Below are 13665 nucleotides of genomic sequence, written 5' to 3' on the forward strand. Positions count from 1 at the left end.
GCTAGTTTCGAGTTCATAATCTGTCTGCCTCAGTCTCTTGATTGTTATGTTGAAGTGGATGGGAAGCCTTGTCCTGTGAACATGTTATTCTTCAGTAAAAATATCCAAAACTTTTCATTCAAGTGGTAATGAATATTTAATTAAAAAATAAAGAACAAATCTTTAGACAGTCTTCTTGAATGGGGGGGGGGGACCTCTATAAATTCTAGAAAATGTTAAATATATTATTTTGGCTAACACCATGAAACAGTGCCAAGTGATAAGGTGTTTCAAGGGTTTCATAACCATAATATATATATTTTTTTTTATATTTTCAATAGGAAGGAAAATGGCTTTTGAAAATATTGCAATGGGAACTTTTTTCTTGTCCCAGATTACAGTTGGAATGCTTGGCAATTCCTCGATACTATTTCATTATGTTGTCCTGATATCCACTGGAAAGCACCTAATGGCCAAAGATATGATTATGAAACATTTGACTTTTGCCAACTGCCTGTCTCTCATCGCAAGAGGCATTCCTCAGACACTGTCAGATTATGGATTTAAAGATTTCCTAGATGACATCGGGTGTAAATTGGTCGTGTATATTTTCCGAATAACAAGGGGGGTGTCCCTGTATGCCATGTGCCTACTGAGCTGCTTCCAAGCAATCACAATCAGCCCCAGGAATTCCAGGTGGATGAACCTTAAACACGGAGCCGCCAAGTACACCGGTCCCTCCTGCTCCCTCGGCTGGCTTGTGAACCTGCTTCTAAATATCATGGCTCTAGCAAGAGTGTCAGGCCCCCGTCACAAGGAAAACGTCACCGACAGGATGAGCTATGAGTACTGTTCATGGTCTACCTCGGGTAATTTAGCAACCTCACTATACATGTTCTTACTCTGTTTCTCTGATGGGCTGTGTCTGGGTCTCATGCTTTGCTCAAGTGTCTCCATGGTGACCATCCTCTACAGACACAAGAGACAGGTCAAGTATATCCACAGTGCTCAGCACCCTCTAAAAGTGTCACCTGCAGACAGAGCGACACAAACTGTCCTCATCCTGGTGTGCACGTTTGTCATGTCTTACTCATTCTCTTCCGTTATGGTCATCTTTACTACCTACTCCAAATATCCGATGCTATGGCGAGTTAGTTTATTTACATTTCTAGAAATATGCTTTCCCATATTTTGCCCCTTTGTTCTCATCAGCAAAATGAAGTCTAGTTTTTGCCTTTACGTTCCCTTCTCTCATAGAAGATAGCTTTCTCTAAGTATAATATGAGCCCTGGGTCATCTGTCTCTTCTTATGTATTGGTATACTATTTTATCTATTTTATTTGCTGTACAGTGCTACGACTGCAGTTTGAAAATATCAGGCTTTGTTATATGTAGTGATTAGGAGTCAATTATCTGTTATCATAACTTTTTTTTTTTTTACAAAGCTTCCTATAGAATATTATCAAATATTCAAATATCTGATTTACACAGTTACAAATCGTTATGTGATATTAGGTAAAAATACAGGTAAGTAGGGGAAAATGCACAAGGCCAAACATTTTGTCTCCAGAGCATGCGTGTGTGTGTGAGAGTGAGTGTGTGTGTGTGTGTGTGTGTGTGTGTGTGTGTGTGTGTATGTTCTGTGCATGTGCAAAACATCATTTTTATTTTATATGAATGGGTAATTTTCTTGCATGTATCTGTGTACCACATAGACATAGCATCTGCAGAGCTTAGAATCGGGCATTCTAATCCTTAGCACTGGAGTTACTTACAGGTTTGAGCCACCACTGAGGGAAACAAAACTTGGGAGCTCTGGCAGAGCAGTCCATGCTCCTAAGCACCAAGCAATCTCTTCAGCTCAGAATGTTTTTCATAATATTTAAATTTTTAAAATTTTGTATATGTGTGTGCCTAAGCATATGTACATGCACAGAATTCATGGCTGCTTCTCACGATGGCAAGAACGGTGTGGTGGATCCTGTGGAACTGGAATTACACGCAGTAGTGAGCCATTCATTGTGGTTGCTGGGAACTGAATCAATTCCTCTCCCAGATCATCACATGGTTCTAAACACTGAGCCAGTCTCCATCTCCAAGGTCTTGCATATCACTTCTCATAGCAAGACACTACCCTTCTCCAACTGCCATGACTGTAAAGAAAAATGTAGGACTATGGATGGAAAAATGGAATCTCGCTGCCATGACTGTAAAGAAAACATAGAAATATGGATGGAAAATGGAATCTTAAGAAAATCAGTAAGCTTCTCAAAGGCCAGTATAACATTTTTTTTCCATGTTAAATCAATGAGGGAAAAATGAACCAATGTAAAATATGAACTATTGAGAAGAGGAAAAGGTCTGCGGAGCAAGAAAGAGGTAGAAGAATAAGATAATGAGGGATTAATATGAAACAAAGTCATAATGCACATGTATGAAGGTATCACAATGCAGTCCCTCACTGTGTACAATTAAGATAGAAAGAAATTAGAACTGTCACCACGTCCCTGTGGTGTCTTTGGGTTCATGTTACTTACATGACTTTCTTCCTGGCTCTAGCTCCTACATGCCATGTGATGTGTCATCCATTTTCTAGCAAGTTCATAAAAAAAAAAAAAAAAAAAACTTTAACTTTATAATTTAACCATTACACTCTTTGCATCTATTCATTTTTCTCAAAAAATGAAGATATGGCCTCCTGCTTTTTCCTAATGAGTTACATTGCTAATATACTTTATTCATTGTAACTTTTCATTGGCATTTTTTTTTCTGCAAAAAAATGTGGTTATAGTCTGGGGTTCCCTAGAGTATATACAGCCCAAATACTACACATTGATTGTTTAAAAGCTCTGTATTTTCTATGTTGGGGGAAAAAAGTTAACAAATGGAGCTTGGTGGAAAGACCTTTATATTCAGACTTTAGCATCCGTCTTAAAATGCACTCAGATATCGTTTTCTAAATAAATGTGACACCACCAAATCATGAATATCATGCTTGGCTCTATTTAGATGGGGTGTAGCTATGTTTTTAAGTTTGTTTCATTCAAACATCCCGTCATTAGCTTTATTTTTTATTTTCCAATTTCACAACACATAACAATTTTCCACATTTCGTCTTATTGATCTGAGCATTTTAAAGTCTTCTCTTTCCAGACACTGCATTTAGCCTCCCAATACCCAGGCACTGTGCATGTTGGGCATTGCCACAATGACAGCCAGAAAAACATCTTCCTCTTTGAAGGCCTCTTTGACTCTGTATTTATTAGTTCTTTAAGAAATTTATTTGTTTCCACTTTAACAGCCTCTGAACATCTATGCTCCCAATACAAGGGCACCCACATTTGCAAAAGATCTGTTAACAAAGCTTAAACCACACATCGATCCCTACACAATAATAGTGGGAGACTTCAACACCCCACTCTCACTGAAGGATAAGTCATTGAAACAGAAACTAAGCCAAGAAATAACATTATTAACCAATGCCGTGAATCAAATGGATCTAACAGATATCTATAGAACTTTTCACCCAAACAAGAAGAAATATACCTTCTTCTCTGCACTCCATGGAACCTTCTCTAAAATTGATCACATCATAAGTCACAAAGCAAGCCTCAACAGATACAAGAGGATTGAAATAATACCTTGTATCCTATCAGATCACCATGCTCTTAGGCTGCAATTTAACAGAAATAAAAAGCCTACACATACGTAGAAACTAAACAACTCTCTGCTTAATGACACCTGGGTCAGGGAAGAAATAAAGAAAGAAATTAAGGACTTCCTGAAATTCAATGAAAATGAAGGAACAACATACCCAAATTTGTGGGATACATTGAAAGCAGTGCTAAGAGGAAAATTCATAGCACTAAGTGCCTTTAAAGAGAAATTGGAAACATCCCACATAAGCAACTTAACGACACAGCTGGAAGCCCTAGAAAAAAAAAAGGAAGCAGAAACACCCAAGAGGAGTAGACGCCTGGAAATAATCAAACTCGGGGCTGAAATTAACAAATTAGAAACTGAGAAAACAAAGAATCAACAAAACCAAAAGCTGGTTCTTTGAGAAAATCAACAAGATAGACAGACCATTAGCCAAACTAACTAAAAGGCAGAGAGACAGTATTGAAATCAACAAAATCAGAAATGAAAAGGAAGACATAACAACAGACACTGAAGAAATACAAAGAATCATAAGACCCTACTTCAAAGGCATATATGCCACAAAAAAAATGTGAAAATCTAAGGGAAATGGACGATTTTCTTGATCAATTACACTTGCCAAAATTGAGTGAAGAACAGATAAACAAGCTAAATAATCCCATTTCCCCTACAGAAATAGAAGCAATCATTGATAGTCTCCTGTAGGGGACCGGCTACATGGCCAATGTTCAGCCATCTTGTCAGAACCTAGGTTCCTATTTCTCCAGAAGTCTGACATTCACCACAGACCTTGTAGTAGGTCGGCAGTTAGACACCTGTTGTGGTTTATTGTGGGAGCCGGTCATTCCAGACCCCCGAGCTACTCCTTTTCCGGTGGGACTACTGATAAGATTAGATTAAAGGCCAGTTGCCTGTGAGCAGCAGTTCCGGGAACTTTTTCCTGACTAACCAGATCCCTCACAACTTCTCTGGAATTTCTCTCTTCTGCAATTATAGCAGCTGTAAAGGTAGACACCTGCTGGAGCATTCCAGAGTTAGGTATCCACAGCAACCCTTGCTTAGGCAAATACCCATGCCTCTGTGCCTATATAAACTCTCCCACCGGGGTTCGACCGATGCTCGGGAGGAGAATTTTCCTGTATAGAGACAGAACACTAGACACGAGAAAGGGGGCAAGTCTGCATTCCGATCAAACCCCATTTATTGAGAATTTTTACAGAGTTTATATAGGCACAGAGGCATGGCTATATGAAGTCTGGTTACACTTACACGGAGGTAACTCATTAATGCTGCTGCTACTTTCTGCTAGGTGAAGCGCCCCTAATCTCTATATCCTGTGCAAACACAGTGCCTTATGTAGCCAGACCTTCTCTTTGATCATTGCTGTTTGTAGGGATGTTATATCTTTTTCTGTTGTACTTATTTCCACCACTTATGTTCATTAAAAGACCCTGAGCATCAAATCCAAAGCAAAAAAACAAAACAAAACAAAAAACAGACATTCACACAGTCCTTAGGAGATTTTAACTAATTAAATAATCATGTCCCTCTAAAGGACATTTTTCAGTGTACATAAGTTGTGTGTCAATAAGAGGGAATTGTATATACAGTTTTATCATTTTTTTAGATTCTTCATAAAAACCCACCAGAAGGTTTCTCTCTCTTAAAGGAGGATTTCTTTAGTCATTAGCACAATAGTAGTTTAGGCACAATCATTTCTGTTCTGCATGATAGATACACAGGAAGAAGAAATTTCTGTGATTGAAGCACCTCTAACTTGTCAGGGCCACATGATTATTTTTTAAAGGGTAAAGGCTATATGATCACTGCGTGCACAAATTTGTTATTATGTTGTTTGTTTGTTGGTTGGTATTGAAATTGTTTTGGAGGAGAGTGGATGTATGGAAGGATTTTTTTATCTTTAAGGTTTTTTGAAAGATTCTATTGTGTAAGTGACTAATGTGGCACCTCTTCAACCCCCTGATTTTGATTCTTTTTCCCACATACTAAGAAGTGGAATTGGTGAGTCGAATAGAGATCCCTCCTATTATTATACGCACAGGACGTCTACACCATGAGGACTTCTGTCAGAAATGTGTTTGTAATATCAACAAATTAATAAAGCATAAATAAAAGTTCTTAACAATTGCATTGATTTTAGGAGGAAATCATTACAAATTCAAACAGATCCAATCAAGCAAAGAGCAATGTACATTTATGTTACGTTCTTTAACGAAATCTCCAGGGACTCATACAAGACCCATTTCAATGCACAAAATGACAGCACAGCCACTGATCACCAAAAGTAAGAATTACAAATATCCTTCGTCTACAACTTGTAATACTGATATTTAATTCATATAAAGAGTCCAAGATCAAAGCATTATGTCAGAGTGATGAGATTCTGAGTTCAGTCCACAGGCCTTCAAGTATAATAAAATTCTTACAGAAAAGAAACCAGACATAACGTCAATTACAATTGTTACTACTTTTGTAAGTCGTTAAATTTTCATTAACTATAATCCAAGAGCAAAATTTATTATAATATCATAATTAAAAAAAAATTTGGTATATTTTTAAAAGTTTAAGTAGCACACATATTTTACATTCTATTATGACATTGTCAAACAAATTTAGTTTTCATGCTTCTCTTACATGCTTTGTCCCATATTTGTGACACACACTCCTCTATAATCCTTCATAGTCCTTTGACTTTAAGGCTAAATTTATCCTCTTCTCCTTACCTTGATTCTTCAACACATTTTCTAATCTTCTTATATTCCTTCTGATTTCATAGCCCATAATCAGTTGCTCTCAAGACTTAGATATTTATAGTCATTGCCATTCAAGTCTCTTTTTGAAATAAAAAAAAAAAAATGTATGATTTTCCCCTTAGTCTATGGTATCTTGCTAAAATATTTGTATGTCCATATAGTTTTGGAAATTTTTATCATTTCATTTTCTTCTACAAATTAACAACATACCATGCGCTGTTATCTGCTGATGAATATAATTTCTTTGCTATAGTGAATTATGCATTATTTATTATGGGCAGGCAGTATCTCTGTGGTAGGACATAGATCCTTTTGCGTCTGTGTGTCCAAATTATATAGTTGTGTTATATTGTAATTCTATTTTTGTTTTATTGAGAAATCTTTGTATTTCTTTTTTCAATGACTGTAGCACTTCACCTCCTACCATTATTCAGCAAGGGTTCTTTTTTCCACATCATCGCCAACATTTGTTGTGGCTATTCTTTGTTTACGATTTTAAGGTGTGAAGTGGGGTCTCAGAGTATTTGTAATGTGCATTTCCTTGATATGTAAACAAGATGAACACTTTTACAAACCATTTACTGCCAATTTTTGTCTTGAATTAAAAAAAAAAAATTTCTTTGGCCATTTCTTTCACCATGTGTTGACTAAGAAGTTGGTGAAACACTGTTTAATCTTTATTTCCCTTTATACATTGTAGTTTATAATCTCCTGAGTGAAAATAAGACATTAATAATTTTCTCCCCAATTTTAATGTTGTATCTCCACTTGGCTGGTAGTTTCCTTTAGTAGGCAGAAAGCTTTTGATGTCATACGCTCCCACTCATTAATTCTTGGTGCCTTTGCTGAGCTGTTAGTGTGTTGCCCCTAGCTACACGTCTTGTGTTTCTAACATTTTCCACTAAGAGTTTCAGCATCATTTTATGTGCACACCAAGGGCATATAGACATAATCCATTCTGTATGTGGATATCAGTTCTAAATAAAGTCATTCGGGGTAAGAAGGTCCGACCACCAAGTATCACCAAGCATTCAAGCAAGTAGTGATTGTGTCTTCCTGATATTTTCCTGAGAACTGCTGAGACTCAGCAGGGCATTGGAATAAAGTGCCTGACTCTGCATTTATCCTTCTTATTCAACACTGGCCACTCCCTATGTGGCTTTGTATCCTCCCATGCCCCCAGGTCCTTGTACAGCATTCACTATTGTGATTAACAAAAGGTGATGACCCAACATATGAGAGATTCAGTAAAACTACAATGGAAATTTGGTAATTACTTTTCAATTTTATTAATGAAAAACAACACAAATTTCTATAGCTTCTACATTTTATGTTCCTATAGAGTATGCACTATGGTATTTTTTTCCTATGTTTGCAGTAGCTTTAAATCCTGACTTTAGGGGAGGGCATCCTATTGGGACTCTAAATGAGAGACGCATGGGAGAATAGCAAAATAAAAGGATACAGAGGGTCCTAGAAATCTACAAGTAGAACAATATGATAGGCACATTTGGGCCCAGGGGTCCCGCTCAAACTAAGGCACCAGCCAAGGACAATACAGGCGGTAAACTTTAAACCCCTACCCAGATCTAGCCAATGGTCAGAACATTCTCCACAGTTGAGTGGAGAGTGTGATATGACTTTCTCACGTACTATGGCGCCTCACATTTGACCATGTCCCCTGGAGGGGGAGACCTGCTGGCACTCAGAGGAAGGACAGCAGCAGGTAGCCAAGAAGAGACTTGATACCCTATGAGAATATACAGGGGGAGGTAATCCCCCTCAGGAACAGTCATAGGGGAGGGGAATAATGGGAAAATGGGAGGGCGGGAAGAATGGGAGGATACAAGGGATGGGATAAACATTGAGATGTAACAAGAATAGATTAATTTAAAAAAAATCCTGACTTTATTTTCTTAATTTGTTTTGATTAATACCTGCTTATATGTATGAGATGATCTGTAATTGCAACTTTGATTTGCATCGCTTCATTGTATTCCTTTAATTACTGGTGAGGTGGAGCCTAATTTTGCTAAAATTTTGGACATTACTAAACAGGGAGGTTTTTTGAAACATATTCATAAACCCATTTTAATTTATTTAATTTTTTTTTCCAAATTCAGATTTAAATATTCTCTTTAGGCTAGAGAGATGAGTCAATGGTGAAGAGTGCATATTGTTTTTTCTCTATGTGTTCAGTTCCTAGGTTCTATTTGTGGCACACAAGTATCCAGAAATTTAGATTTATGAGAATCCAAGCCACTGGCCTCTGATGGCATTCAAACTCGCATGCAACCTCCCAAACAGACACTTAATTTAAAAATCAGATTAGTTTTCCCTCACTTGTTGTGAATATGATTTTCAAATATTTTCTATTGTCTCTCTTGATGAATTTTGAAATCAGTTTCATGCAAATCTCAGAAAAAATGGCATGTTTTGAAAATATATTCTTTTGAAATTGGCCTAAAATCATTGGGGTTACTAAAAAAAATTATATATATATATATATATATATATATATATATATATATATATATATATATATTCATCAATCCTTTGGTTTCTTAAACTAGTTTGTCTGGGTGTAGCCCTAACACTCATGTACTGCTTTAATAGACCAGGTTATCCAGAATTTTGTAAGTCAGTCTTTCTCTGTCTCTTGAGGCCTAAAATAAATGATGTCTACCACCACACATCCAATTTGTGGCATTCAATTAAAATAATAGAGAATATATAATTTCTTTAAAAAATCATTTCATATACTCCCTGTTTTCTGTGTAACAGCCACATAAACACAATAAATCATTGAATGTTTTATTTTATCTAATTGCATTAAATAGTATGCACTTAAAATGCATTTTCTGAACCCCTAGACCATAATAAACTTATTTCCTTTTAAAATAGGAATGAAAATATTTTCTAAAAACTTTGCAATGGGAATTTTTCTATTCTCACAGATTACTGTGGGAATGCTATTTTCTTACGTCCTTTTGATATTCTCTGGGAAACAATTAATGCCGAAGGACCAGATCATAGGACACATGACTTTTGCCAACTGCTTGTCAATCATGTTAAGAGGCATTCCACGGGCAATGTCAGATTGTGGATTTAAGGTATTCCTGGATGACATTGGATGTAAACTGATAATGTACATCCCCCGAATAACAAAGGGGATGTCCCTTTATGCAATGTGCCTACTGAATTGCTTCCAAGCACTCACAATCAGCTCCAGCAACTCCAGGTGGAGAAAGCTGAAACACAGAGCCACCAAGTACGTAGGTCCCTCGTGTTCACTCAGCTGGCTTGGGCATCTCTTGCTAAATATCTTGATACCAGTCAGAGTGTCAGGCCCCAGTTATATGAAAAATGTGACCAGCACTGTGAATTATGGGTACTGCTCATGGTTTGCATCAGGAGATTTTTCAACTGCATTGTATATGTTCTTACTATGCTTCTATGATGGACTTTGCCTGCGTCTCATGCTTTGCTCAAGTGTCTCCATGGTGAGCATCCTCCTCGGACATAAGAGACAAGTCAAGCATATCCACCATGCTCGGCATTCTCAGACATTCTCCACTGAGGACAGAATCACACTAACTATCCTCATCTTGCTGTGTATATTTGTCATCTCTTATTCGTTTAATTCCATCGTGGTGGTCTTTAGGGTATATTGTAAATATCCAATGCTATGGGGTCTAAGTGTATTTACATTTGTAGAAAGATGTTTTTGCATATTTAGCCCCTTTATTCTCATCGCCAGTATAAAGTCTAGTTCCCGCCTGTTTTCACCCTGTTGCGTTAAAATATTATAGCTTTCTTCAAGTGTGAAATGATCCCTAGTCATCTGTTATTCTAGACTATTCTCATATTGATTTATGTGTTGTACAATACAAAACTGAAATTAGAAAACTCTAAGATTTTTTTCTTTTTTTATTAAATAGTTTTCATTTTTACGTATACATTTATGTTATTACACATATATACAATCAACTACCTACAGCCAGAAGAAACCATAAACAATCAGGAATTATATAAATGTTACATTCTTAGTGTTTTGGCTATTTGTATTTGGCAGCCTTGAAGAAAACATCTTTCCTATCTTGGTGCATTGAAAATTCTGAATGTAAATCAATATCTATCATATCTCATCATTTTCAACTTAAAACATCTACCTAGACCTAAAAACATCTGAACCCCTAAACAACTAAATTTAATTGTAAAACTAAACTCTCTGGTCTTCAACCCCATCAGAGACTTGAGAAGGAATAAAATTAATTACCTGAGTACACAGGGGCTGCAGATTAGCAGCTTCCCAAATGAGAAGATGAAAGAGACAGTTTGCTACCTCAGCAGTCATCCAAAATTCTCTATGATGTTGTAGCATCATCTTCATCCTCCTTGGCCGAAATATATTTAGCAGACAACTGACGCCTTCTATATGGGGAATAGTCAGTAGTGATTCTGTGGGAAATCATCGGATAGGTGTGTTATTTCTTTTCTTGTTATTCAGGCAAAATACCTGACAAAAAGCAATTCAAAGAAGGAAATATTTCTTTACTTCCATAGTTTGAATTTGTGTCCATGATGGTTTTGTAGAAGCAGTCATGGAAGACGGGATTGTAGTGAGAGGATCTTAAGAAGTGTGGTAAAGATACTTGAATTCCTGTGCTCAGCTATTTTCCTTTGGCATTTTTAATTAAGATTCTACATCAGTCTACAAGATGGTACAACCCTGGGTTTCTTCTCTTAATTAAACCTGTCTGAGACACCCTCATCGTCTACCAATGGTAGAATGTGAGTATCATAACTCCATATTGTCAACTTGTCACTCATACATATTATTTCAAGTATATAAAAAATCTTTAAATTGGAATTTATGTCTATATTTATGCCAAAATGTCATTTTCCAACTTTAAAATGCATAGTTAATCTTGAGACTATAAATTCATATATACTAAAATTGGCATAAAATCCTAACACAGATTCCACAGGTATATATATGTACACACTTACATATATATTACATACAAACATCCCTACATATACACATCCATCCATCCATCCATACATACATACATATACAAATATCTATATATATATGTATATGTGAACCATCAAACATTTATGCTAATGGTATATGTTCGCAATTTTATAAAAATGCTTGACAATATATTAACAAGGGAAGTGAATGAAGGTGAACAAAATAGGATGATTAACAATAAAGATGCTTGAAAAAGCTATATAGAGGTCTATCTATAGTGTGTGTGTGTGTGTACATGCACATGCATGCATGCACACATGTATTTATTTGGGCTTACTATATACAGAGTGTTTGGTTCACCTCAGAATCCAGAGGGTTCTAACTAAAGAAACATATGGTAAATGCCTACCCTTCAGTTTTTAGGCTGAGTAATGGAGACATACCCCCCCCCAAAAAAAACATACAGACTGTTGACATTGGTCATGATTACCAAACAAAACTTTATAGCAAGACCTTCTCACTGAAAATACCACATAGTTAGGAGGTGGGACAAGAGAAATCAAGCTCCTGTTGTCCAATATGACTTATTACTGCTCTGTAGATTCCATTCGAGAAAGAAAGTCATTAATACTCATACCCAATAGTAAGCAATGTGAGTTACAACAATATCTGTCCTAGTAAGGTATTCTAATCATGACATTGATAGCAAATCAATTATGCAATGTGTTCCTCAAGGCCCAGGACCGACAGACTGAGAACAACTGCTTTATAGGAGGCCAGGTGCTGCAAATCACTCCAAGAATTCATGGTAGGGGACTTCACACGCCACATGGATTCACTGAAAATCAAAATTTGGCTAAATAAACGTAATATGTCAAAGTACCCTCGAAATGTATATATTTATGCCCATAGAGAAGTGTATCACTTATAACTCATCATAGAACTTTCTTTGTGCTGTCACTGTGGACATCACATTGACCGAAGTCCAGAGAATGGATGACTCTGTAACGCCAGGCCACGTACCTATACCATTCTCCTCACTACAAAGTTCAGATCACATCACCATAAATAAGATGAAAAAATTCAAAGAGAAAGATATGAGGGGGGGGGATCAGAGAATATTTTTTTCCTACAGGCTATGATAGGACCACTGCTCCCATGAAATTCACAAAGTCTGTGGATGACTGCGTAAGACACACACAATATTGAACCAGTCAAAATCCTGCCAGGAGGAAGAGGCTCATGACAACCCAGGTGTAACTGAGAAGTTCATGCTTGGTGGGCAGGGGACAACATATTCCATAATATTCTGTCACATAGTAGGTCATCCAGTCACCAGGGGGAAACCTCACACACCTATGAGTATATGAACAGTGGAAACTGACTTGAAAGGTTATAAAAAAAATAGAGTATATGAAGTAGAGAGCATTTGGAAATGTAAATGTAGACCTAGAGAACTTAGGAGAATAGATGGGAGACCTGGTGGCACTCAGGGGAAGGACAGCAGGTTACCAAGAAGAGACTTGATACCCTATGAGCATATATAGGGGGAGGTAATCCCCCTCAGGAACAGTCATAGGGGAGGGGAATAAGGGGAAAATGGGAGGGAGGGAGGAATGGGAGGATACAAGGGAAGGGATAACCATTGAGATGTAACAAAAATAAATTAATAAAAAAATAAAAATAAATAAATTTAAAAAAAAAGAGTAACAAAACTATAAGGATATCGGTTCTGAGGACTGATTTTGCTGGCATTGCCAGCAGGATTTCTTCTGCTGGAACCTGGAGTAACCAGAACCTGGAACCTCAGCAGGAGCCCAGAGCCTCAAAGCCTTTCCTAGAGCGGTTCTCTCTAGGAGAATATCAAGTGGAACGATGAACAGTCAAAACTATCCCAAGTCTCCAAAGGCCCTGCCTCCAGTTCTGGGCTCATTTATCTATCTCCTCCCAGAGTCTGTTCAGGGGATCTTTTCAGCTGGCAACAATCAAGCTCCCGCAGGAGGTGGTTTGTCTTCTAGTGGATTAACCTCACCTGTTCTCGCAAGACTGTTCCAATCTCACACTTGGGATCACAACAAAAACAGGTTTATCTCTCCTTCAGATATAGAATGTTGATGCCTCTAGAATTGTTTTTTTTTTCTTACAATATGTGGAAGAATTCAAATAGTTCTTTTTATAAACTATATTTTCACTTTTCAGATATTTGTTATTAATTTCTCTCAAGTGATAACGATAAGCTCTTTGCCAGCCTTCATTAACCATCCATAGTGA

General features: G+C 37.0%; 1 protein-coding gene and 1 pseudogene across 1 annotated transcript; both read left to right on the plus strand.

Moving 5' to 3' along the window:
* The first annotated feature begins 271 nt into the window (after positions 1 to 271).
* LOC127203583 (vomeronasal type-1 receptor 4-like) lies at positions 272 to 1243 on the plus strand. Its single transcript, XM_051162409.1, has one exon. It carries the CDS (start codon positions 329 to 331, stop codon positions 1241 to 1243), a length of 915 nt encoding a protein of 304 aa, XP_051018366.1. The 5' UTR covers positions 272 to 328.
* Positions 1244 to 9265: 8022 nt separating this feature from the next.
* On the plus strand, positions 9266 to 10225 carry LOC127203079 (vomeronasal type-1 receptor 4-like; annotated as a pseudogene).
* Positions 10226 to 13665: the final 3440 nt, after the last annotated feature.

Source organism: Acomys russatus, chromosome 19, assembly GCF_903995435.1.
Source record: "Acomys russatus chromosome 19, mAcoRus1.1, whole genome shotgun sequence".
Classification (NCBI taxonomy): Eukaryota; Metazoa; Chordata; class Mammalia; order Rodentia; family Muridae; genus Acomys; species Acomys russatus.

Bases quoted from the DNA above. Each gene is read 5' to 3' on its own strand.
- LOC127203583 (XM_051162409.1), top strand. From the start codon at position 329: ATGGCTTTTGAAAATATTGCAATGGGAACTTTTTTCTTGTCCCAGATT.